Genomic DNA, 11,203 nt, shown 5'->3' with positions numbered 1-11,203 from the left:
ATTATTATTATTATTATTATTATTATTATTATTATTATTATTATTATGGGTTGTAATGGAGGGTATATTTAGACATTTTCGCAAAGTTAAGGGGTATATTTGCTCATAAACTTTAACAACGAGGGCATATTTGGATCAAACCAGTAACGGAGGGCATATTTGGACCCTTTCACAAAGTTTAGGGGTATATTTGCTCCTAAACTTTAACGGCGAGGGCATATTTGAACCAAGCTTGTAACGGAGGGTATATTTAGACCTTTTTGCAAAGTTGAGGGGCATATTTGACTCTTTTCCCTTTTTATTTCAAACAGTGAAAAATTGAAGCAAAACACAGTGAAAAATATTTTTCAAATAATTTAATTTTTTGAGAAATGTGAATATGAGTGTTGATGGGGTGACGAAGAGCGGTGGAGGTGGGGATCATAAGTCACATTTATCATTTTCTGAAAAATGACTTCCCTTAGCCCACGAGGAAAATTATTCATCAAATTGAGTTGTTGTGAAAAATATTTTCCCAATATTTCATTACAACCAAACAAGGAAAATAGGAAAACATTTTCCATCATACCAAACACACCCTAAGTCATCGTGCTTTTAATATAACTAGTCCTAGTAGATATGTCTCGCACGTGCCTCTCATACTATTAAGAACAGATTTATAAAAAGCATAAATAATATTTAAAAGATGTGTTTGTATATAAGAATTTAGAGAGAAAATTATAAATTTCAAGTTGATAATTGATCAGGTTTAAGATATTCAATCCAATAATTCTTCCTTCACTTAAGTTCTAATAATTGTTTTGTTTATAATTGGTTGTTAAGAAATTATTATGCCACAATACTAAAAAAAAACTCATCAAATTAGTGGAAACAATCATTAATACTTGTAATAGGTCGTCAGCGGTCCGTTCAAGAAGTTTCGCGCAAAAGTTATTTCGAAATCCGCATCATTCCACATCAATTCATAGGCTAACACCTTTCAAAAGTTACAAAATATCAATAATTTCTGTTGTTTCGCTCATTTGACCCTTTAAAAAATACATCTGCCCCTCTCAAGCAACTAGATCAATTCAATAGGTCGTTAGGGGACCGCCTAAGAAGTTTTGCCCAAAAAATATTCTGGAGCCCACGCCCTCATAAATTCATAAGCTAAAACCCATCAAAAGTCATAAAAAATCAGCATTTTTTGTCATTTCGCTCGTTTGACCTAAAAAACTAGACCTAAAAAACTAACTTCACCCGCCCCTCCCAAGCAACTACATCCATTCAATAGGTCGTTAGGGGTCCGTTAAAAAAGTTTTGCCCAAAAACTATTCCGAAGCCCGCACCCCATCAAGCCATAGGCTAACACCTATTGATAGTCGCAAAACATCAGTAATTCCTGTCGTTCTGCTTATTTGACCTAAAAAAAACCTCCACCTGCCCCTCCCAAGTAACTAGATTCATTTAATAAGTCGTCAGGAGACCGCCCAAGAAGTTTCGTCCAAAAATTATTTTGAAGCCCACATCCCATAAATTCATGGGCTAGTTAACACCCATTGACAGACGCAAAACATCAGTAATTTTAGTCGTTTTGCTCTTTTGACCTTTAAAAAAACTTCATCCTCCCCTCCCAAGTAACTAGATCCATTCAATAGCTCGTTAGGGGACCGCCCAAGAAATTTCGTCCAAAAATATTCTGAAGCCCACATCCCATCAATCCATAGGCTAACACCTATGACAGACCAAAACATCAGTATTTTTTGTCGTTTTGCTCGTTTGACCTAAAAAAAACCTCCACCAGCCCCTCCCAAGTAACGAGATCCATTCTATAGGTTGTCAAGGAATTGCCCAAGATGTTTCGTCCAAAAATTATTTCGGAGCTCGCACACTCATTAATCCATAGGCTAATACCCACCAAAAATTAAAAAAAAAATCAGTAATTACTGTCGTTTCACTCTTTTGATCTAGAAAAAACTCCATCCACCCCTCTCAAGCAACTAGATCCATTCGATAGATCGTCAGAGGCTGCCAAAGGGCTTCCTTTATTTAATTATGTCTTAACAGATTAAGCATGGATTTGCAAAATTAAAACGAATCTAGCAAATTTAACACATAAATTAAATATATATGTTACAGATCACTAAAATTTCAACAAATATTTAAGTCTAAGTACAGCTGTAGACACCATTACCACCAATCACATGTAAAGATTCTGATATATAGTTCCAATAAGACAAATAAGCTTTCTAATAATTTATTTCTCCATTAGTATAAATCACATGTAACATTAAAAGACAAATTTGCTAGCTAAGACAATTTCTGACAATTAAAAAAAAATAAAATATATATATATATATATATAATACAACAACAAACCCAGTGTATTCCCACCTAGTGGGGTCTGGGGGGTAAGATGTACGCAGTCCATACCTCTACCTCTGAAGAAGTAGAAAGGCTGTTTCCGATAGACCCCCGGCTCAAGACACGAGATACCACACAAACACATAGTAAAGCACAGCACAAGATTACATAACATAAATACGGCACCCATAAGTAATATAAAACAGAAGAAAGCACACAGATTCATAATAAAACATGGAACACGGACTCCTAACAAGAATAAACCCCCACCAAGTAATTCCCTACACTAGCGACTCAAACTGGCCCTAGTCCTCTGCCCTAATACGTGTCCTCCAGACCTTCCTATGTAGGGTCATATATATATATATTAATTAATTAAATATAAATTGGAAGAAATTAAATGACAAGTTGTACTATGTTGTTGTGACATATAAATATGGATTATGGGTAGATTGTATTAATCATCATATAATCACATATATTTTCAAAAATTAAGAGATCTTAAATTCCTTAATGCCAGAGTCTTTCCCCATGAATGGTAGTAATGGTGTATATAGCTACAACAAAAACTCCTCATTGCAGGTAAATATATATATATATATATATATATATATATATATATATATATATATAATGTATTTAACACTAAGTTTATATATAGTGTGATTACGAGGTCACGAGCTCAAGTTTTAGAAACAGCCTCAAGCAGAAATGCAAGGTAAGGCTGCATAACAGACTCTTGTGTTTTGGTCCTTCTCTGGACAGTTTATATCGTGTGATCACGAGGTCACGGGTTCAAGTCGTACAAACAGCCTCAAAGAAGAAATGCAAGGTAAGGCTGCGTAACAGACTCTTGTGGCCTGGTCCTTCTCGGACAGTTTATATCGTGTGATCACGAGTTTAAGTCGTAGAAACAGCCTCAAGCAGAAATACAAGGTAAGGCTGCATAACAGTGGTCTGGTTCTTCTCCGGACCTCGCACATATCGGAAACTTTAGTGCACTGAAATTTTTGACTTCACCGCCACTATATGATTATGACCTTAACTAGGAGGAAGTTAGAAACAGCCTCAAGCAGAAATGCAAGGTAAGGCTACATAACGGACTCTTATGGTCTGATTCTTCTCCAGACCTCGCACATACCAGAAGCTTTAGTGCACTGAAATTTCTAACTTCACCACCGCTATATGATTATGACATTAGCTAGGAGGAAGTTATTTCAATGGTTAACTTTTCACATACTATTTTTTTTTTGTGGTTGTTGTAGAGAAGTGTTGCAAATAGTGTAAAAGTGATGCTTAGAGAAGCAATTATTGAAAATCTTGATGTACAAACCAAAACATTTGTTATTGTAGACATGGGATGTTCAGTTGGACCAAACACATTTTTTGCAATGCAAAATGTTGTACAAGCCATAAAACATAAGTACCATTCTACAAGTCCTGAATTTGAATTTCTTGTTTTCTTCAATGATCATGTCAAGAACAACTTCAATATCCTATTCGATTCGCTATTTTCCGATCATCAGAAGACATATTTTCGCAGCTGCAATTCCCGGTTCTTTCTATGGCCGATTGTTCCCCTCGCGCTCTATTCATGTCGCGTATTCTTGTTACGCGTTACATTGGTTGTCTGTGGCACCAAAGGGGTTGATAGATATGAAGAATAAAAGAAGAATTCACTATGATGGTGCTTCTATTGATGTATGGAATGCATATTTTGATCAATTTGAAAAGGACATGGGAGTATTCTTGAGTGCAAGGGCAAATGAGATGGTTCATGGAGGCTTAATTGTTGTTATTTTGCCAGCTCTTCCAAGTGAACAATACTACAAAATTGGATATAAGTTGTTCACATTTCTTGAGTCTAGTCTTATTGATATGGTCAATGAGGTGAGCCATTATACTCTCTTTGGTTCAATTTATGTGTGTCATACTTTTTTTAGTCTCTTTTTTGGAGAAAAAAAGACGTTATCTTACTTTCAACAAATTTAGTAACTCGATAGTTATAACTTATAACATCTGATATGACATGTTTAACGTAATAAGATGGCACATAGGATGCTCACATTTCTTGAGTCTAGTCTTATTGATACACGTAGGACACCACGTAGGACAAGAATTGGCCACGTAGGATACCACAAAGGACACGTGTGTCTACTTGTTCAACTTTATACAAGTTTAAGTGCCTACTAGTGCACACCCAAAGTTGGAGGTCATAGATGTGATTTGATGTCAAGTTAAATGACATGTTTATGTATTATGCCAAATATATAAATAAACACTCAAACTTGACCTCAGCTGGGCAAACAAGTCATTGAATTTCGATAGTGCACGCCAGACGCCTCGACCTGGTCTAATCAACTGACAACTAAACACTCCTACTCGTCCCAACTGTGTTTCTTGGACACAGGACGTTGACGTGCCACATATGATCACTTTGTATATAAGTTGGAGTGTTCACCTGACAGTGGAGACAAGTTAAGGTGTCTAGATGTGCATACTCAAGTTGGACGAGTATTTACATGCTAGCTAAGGCCAAGTTCGAGTGTCTGTATATATATTTCAAAAAGAACTAACACTTTCTTACTATTGGAATTGTACTTTCATTTCAGGGTATTTTAGAGGAATTTCTAGTTGACTCATTCAATTTGCCATTGTATTTTCCCTCTGATGAAGACATGACTAAAGTGGTTGAGAAAAATGGATGTTTTAGCATAGAGAGAATGGAAATGACATGTTTTCAATCTACCATTGATGCAAAAAGTCACATAAGACATCATAGAGCTGGTTTAGAAAAAGTATTCAACAAACATTTTGGAAGTAAAATTACAGATGAAATGTTTGAGAGGAGTTTGGCAAATACTAATGAGCTTTCTGCATGGTTGGAAACTGAATACTCCAAGACTACAAGGCAGTTGTTCATGGTTTTGAAATGTAAAAATTAATAACTTTGTAATAAAGGTGGTCCATCAATTGCTTTTGGGTGCTATCCCTGGTGTTCTTTCCGATCTTGCGATGAGCTTTAGTCGTTTCGTTGCAGAAGAAGCAGTTACGAAGTAGCCGTTCTTTGTTGGAATCTATCGTACGAGATGTCCAGTGTTATGAGGAACGTTGGGACTTCACTTTACCTTTTTTGTTTTTATGCTTTTATACTGCTATTCGTTCTGAGTCGGGGGAGTCTATTGGAAACCGTCTTTCTCTCTTTACTTTATTTGAGGCAGTGTTATGGACTGCATACACTTTATTTCGTGGGAACACACTGAATATATTGTTGTATCAACTGCTTTAAATAAATTTGGTTTCAACCTTAGCCAACTAATTTTATTAAATATTTATGATTATTTGTTTTTCATTAAAATATTCCTTTTTTCAATCCCACTTATTCTTGGCTTTATCTTGAGTTGACAGATAACTATGATTGGTAATTCACACGATCTATTTAATAGGTCGTCAAGAGTCTATCAAAGAAGTTTTATCTGAAATTGACTCGGACACTCACACATCTTCCATCAATTCATGGGTTAACACATACGGAAAATCGCAAACAATCTACGAATTTGAGTACTTCCGTTCATATGCCACAAAAAAGGCCTTGTCCGCCCCTCCAAACGCATATGATCCATTTAATAGGTCGTCAAGAGTCCACCCAAGAAGTTTCACCCGAAACCAACTCGAACGCCAACATTCCCATCAATCCATGGACAAAAATGCATGATTTTTAGTACTTTCGCTCATATGCCACAAAAAAGGCCCTGTCTGCCTCTCCAAACCAACACGATCTATTTAATAGATCGTCCAGAGCCCACCCAAGAAGTTTCGCCCAAAATCGACTCGGACACCCACATTCCCCATTAATCCATGGGCTAGAACACATGAAAAATCGCAAAAAATCTATGATTTTTAGTACTTCCTCTCATATACCACAAAAAAGACCCTGTTCGACCCTCCAAGAAGTTTCGCCACAAACCGACTTGGACTCCCACAACCCCATCAATTCATGGACTAACAAACAAAAAAAATCTTAAAAAATACATGATTTTAGTACTTTCGCTCATATGCGACAAAAAAGCCCTGCCCACCCCTCTAAACCAACGCGATCTATTTAACAAGTCGTCAGGATCTCACCGAAGAAGTTCGTCAGAAACCAACTCGGATATCCACATTTTCATCAATCCATGAGCTAACACACACGACAAATCATAAAAAATCCACGATTTTTAGTACTTCCGCTCATATGCCATAAAAAAATGTCCTACCCGCCCCTTCAAACAAATACGATCCATTGAATAGATCGTCAAGAGTGATTATTTTTTTTCAAATATCACTCTCATTTTTAAAAATTATTTTTAATGTCCAAGCATTATATGCAAGTGATTATAGATCACAAATTTACAGATTTTTGAGTAACTACTTGAAAAATTCCACATAACTTTGATTGCAAACTTATAACATTGAGACCATTGATTATACAAAATCTACCAATAAATCTTAATCAATATTATAATATGAATTTACTATTTATAATCGTGGAACATGCAGTTTATTTTCCTTAAAATATATCAATTGAAATGTGTGAACTTTATAGACAAATTATAAATCATTAGATATTAGAGAAATACATAAATTAAATAACCCCCTTAATAAGTTATCCACAACGATTGATAGATGTTAATTTCGTCAATAAATAAATAGACGCCCTTACACATGTATGTCTCGTGGATCCCTCATGCCGACATGAAAAAAAAAATTGTCTTTTGTTGAAAATTTAAGCGCGTAACCCCTCTAAACCTGTCATAATTTTTTTTTCTTTTTAAAAATTTATTAATAGATTCTTAATATAATTAAATTTTGAATCATCTACTTTTCAACACTCCAAATGTAACAAACACTTGTAAAACAAATATATCATAAAATTACTTTAATGTATAAAACAAAGTAGTTTTATAACTTTAATGTTATAATGGATAAAATTTAAGATGACAATTGATTTAATGTAAGCCAATTGTTTGTTGTTTTCGTTGTTTTAATATATATATATATATATATATATATATTATTTTTTTTTCTATTGTCTTCTGGTTTTGAAAGGAGTTGAGGGGGCATTATTATCATTATTGTTCGTTCATATATAAATATATCATTATGTTACTATCATTATTGTTGTATTTTTGTCATTGTGATATTTAAAATATATATATATTAATTAATTAAATATAAATTGGAGGAAATTAAACGACAAGTTGTATTATGTTATTGTGACATTTAAATTAAATATGAATTATGGGTAGATTGTTTTAATCATCATATAATCACATAGATTTTAGAAAATAACATATCAATATAATTAAGCAAAATTTTAATTGAACATATCAAGAAAGAGATCTTATATATGTCATCATCAAAATTATTGTCTTTAATTGGAAATAATTCAAGGTTTGCTAGCTAAATTGTTAATCTATATATTTGTAGGTTTTTGGCCAATTAAAGCTGTAAGAAAAAAATTAAGAGATAATCAAATTCATTAATGGCAGAGTCTTTCCCCATGAATGGTGGTAATGGTGTATATAGCTACACCAAAAACTCCTTATTGCAGGTAAATATATATATTTAGTTTATATCGTATGATCACGAGGTCACAGATTCAAGTCGTGGAAATAACCTTTGGCAGATAAACTGGAAAGTATGTCACATAAATTGAGGCACAGTGCCGGAGCCACCTTTGCTCCAGGGGGTTCGTCCGAACCTCCTTCGACGGAAAATTATACCATTTTTACATGGTTAAAAAAAAAAAATTCATGCATATACAGTAGATATTGAACCCCTTCGACTAGTTCGTATGTTTACTTCTGAACTCCCTCAGTGAAAATCCTGGCTCCGCCACTGTCGAGGTACATGAAGTAACTATTTTGAGCTCTATTTGGTGTCCAAACTTAGATAAATTTGTTCTGAAGTTAGGTACAATAATATGTTCTAAATTCTTGTAATGCAAGAATTAGCATAGGGAAATATGGAGCATATTACTCACCTATATACTTGACTGAATTAAACACCGTTCATCAAAAAATTATACTATGTATAAAAGTCATCAAATATTACTTCCTTGCACATAAATATATTAGTAAATATTGAACATACTGAATTGAACATTCTTAGTGAAATTTCTGACTTTGCTGTCGTGATATGATTATGACCTTAGCTTTGAAGAAGTTATTTCAATGATTAACTTTTCACATAATTTTTTTTTTAAAATGCACTTTTTCCACCCTAAACTATACACGAAATTGTTGAGACACACCCAAACTTTAGGAGGGACCTGTTACCCCCCTGGACTAATTAAAACTGAATTTTTGGCAACCTTAGTGCCTACGTGGTGCCACGTAGGCACTAAGGTTGCTAAAAATATGGTTTTAATTAGTACAGGAGGTAATAGGACCCTCCTAAAGTTCGAATGTGTTTCAGCAATTTCGTATATAGTTCAGGGTGAAAACAGAGCATTTTTTCATTTCTTTGTTTTTTTTGTAGAGAAATGTTGCAGATAATGCAAAGTTGATGGTGAGAGAGGCAATTATTGAAAATCTTGATATACAAACCAAAACATTTGTTATTGTAGACATGGGATGTTCAGTTGGACCAAACACATTTTTTGCAATGCAAAATGTAGTACAAGCCATAAAACATAAGTACCACTCTACATGTTCTCAAATCGAATTTCATGTTTTTTTCAACGATCATGTCACCAATGATTTCAACGTCCTGTTCGAATCGCTCTTTTCCGATCATCAGAAGACATATTTTGCAGCTGCAATACCCGGTTCTTTCTATGGACGATTGTTCCCCTCGCGCTCTATTCATGTCGCGTATTCTTGTTACGCGTTACAATGGTTGTCTAGGGTGCCAAAGGGGTTGATAGATAAGAAGAATAAAGGAAGAATTCACTATGATGGTGCTTCTATTGATGTGTGGAATGCATATGTTGATCAATTTGAGAAAGATATGGAAGTGTTCTTGAGTGCAAGGGCAAATGAGATGGTTCATGGAGGTTTAATTGTTCTTGTTTTGCCATCTATTCCAAGTGAACAACATTCCAAAATTGGATATAGGATATTCACATTTGTTGAGTCAAGTCTTATTGATATGGTCAATGAGGTGAGCCAACTCATAACCTTAATTATGCTCTCTCTTTCAATTTATGTGTCATACTTTTTTGGTATAATATATAAACAGTACCTTTAACCAGGGGCGAATTCAGAATTTTTAGTGAGGGGGTTTAGTAGTACATATACGGACTAATCGAAGGGGGTTCAACCTCTACTATTTATATATAAAAAAAAAATTTACCATGTAAAAATAGTATAATTTTTCGACGAAGGGGGTTCGGATGAACTCCTGGACCCTATGTAGATCCATCACTGCCTTTAACTTGACACCAAATTATAATTATGTCCTTTAACTTTGTCAGTGCACAAAAAGGCCCTTAAATTATATTAAAAAACGAATAAAAAAACAATCTAACTCTGCAACTTACATGCGTGAAACTCAATCGCTCCTACGTAGATTAGTAATCCACTCAGATTCTGCCATCTAATAAAAAAGACACATTATAACTATGACCTTTAACTTTGTCAACGCACAATAGACCCTTTAACTATACAAAAGTTGAACAAAAAAACACTTCAATTCTAACTCTGACGTGCGTGATTTTGTGTGTATACATGCATTTTGCCAGGTAGGATTAGAGTGTTTTTTTGTTCAGCTTTTGTATAGTTAAAGGTCCTACTCGTGCACTGGTAAAGTTAAAGGTCATACTTATAATGTGATGTCAAGTTAAAGGTCTTGTTTATGTATTATACCTACTTTTTTCGACTGTTTTTCGAGGAAAAAAATTAGGCGCAATACATAAATATGCCCTTTAACTTGGTTGCAGATCATATTTATGACCTCAAACTTTGAGTGTGCACAAGTAGACATACACTTAAACTTGTATAAAGTTGAGCAAGTAGACATGTATGTCCTATGTGGCATCCCACGTGGCTAATTCTTGTCCTATATGGCATCCTGTGTGTGTTGAATGCTTATCTCTTCTTATATCATAGCACAAAAGGGTGTTGAATGTTGTACCACTGCGTGAATACATGTACACTGAGTGTGTAAAGATCTGAAGTGGTCCAGCTGGATAAATATATGCCACAGAAATACGATAATAAATAGTTGAGGGAGTTATAGACCCGCAAAGTTGAGGCATGCTACAACAATTTTCGCCAAAGTTTAAGTATATTTCTGACTCTTTTTCTTCTTCTTTTTTTATATTGAAATTGTACTTTCAGGGAATCGTAGAGGAATCTCTAGTTGACTCATTCAATTTGCCATTATATTTTCCCTCTGACGAAGACATGACTAAAGTGGTGGAGAAAAATGGATGTTTTAGCATAGAGAAATTGGAAATAACATGTCTCCAATGTAATATTGATGCAAAAAGTTTTATAATTCATATAAGAGCTGGTTTTGAAGGAATATTTACCAAACATTTTGGAAGTAAAATTACATATGAAATATTTGAGAGGACTTTGGGAAAAATTGAAGAGATTGAGGCATGGTTGGAAACTGAATATTACAAGACTACAAGGCAATTGTTCATGGTTTTGAAATGTAAAAAATTAATTTTGTAATAAAGTGGTTCATATTTATATATATTGGCTTTGAGACATTCATGACCTATTTTATATTTATGGACGAGATAAGCATCCAGTATCCCTGAACTATGATCAAAGTTGCTATGATACACTTCAATTTCACAGGGGTTCTATTACCCATCTGAACTCAATTTTAGCTCATTTTTGACACCCTTAGCCTTAGATGCTGA

General features: G+C 34.3%; 2 protein-coding genes across 2 annotated transcripts; both read left to right on the top strand.

Moving 5' to 3' along the window:
- Window positions 1-2,834: 2,834 nt before the first annotated feature.
- Window positions 2,835-5,650, top strand: LOC107838767 (loganic acid O-methyltransferase). The gene is given in 3 exon segments (XM_047394291.1): window positions 2,835-3,857; window positions 3,859-4,233; window positions 4,956-5,650. Coding segments are annotated over 3 exon segments (930 nt in total). The 5' UTR covers window positions 2,835-3,635; the 3' UTR covers window positions 5,289-5,650.
- A 2,196-nt stretch (window positions 5,651-7,846) lies between these two features.
- LOC107838768 (loganic acid O-methyltransferase) lies at window positions 7,847-11,183 on the top strand. Its single transcript, XM_016681961.2, has 3 exons — window positions 7,847-7,936; window positions 8,866-9,489; window positions 10,668-11,183. The coding sequence occupies exons 1-3, from the start codon at window positions 7,868-7,870 to the stop codon at window positions 11,007-11,009; spliced, it is 1,035 nt and encodes a 344-aa protein (XP_016537447.2). The 5' UTR covers window positions 7,847-7,867; the 3' UTR covers window positions 11,010-11,183.
- Window positions 11,184-11,203: the final 20 nt, after the last annotated feature.

The sequence above is a fragment of the Capsicum annuum genome, chromosome 8 (genome assembly GCF_002878395.1).
Source record: "Capsicum annuum cultivar UCD-10X-F1 chromosome 8, UCD10Xv1.1, whole genome shotgun sequence".
NCBI classification, from domain to species: Eukaryota; Viridiplantae; Streptophyta; class Magnoliopsida; order Solanales; family Solanaceae; genus Capsicum; species Capsicum annuum.
Note: the sequence above shows the minus strand (reverse complement) of the source record. Positions and strands in the feature narration are given on the sequence as shown.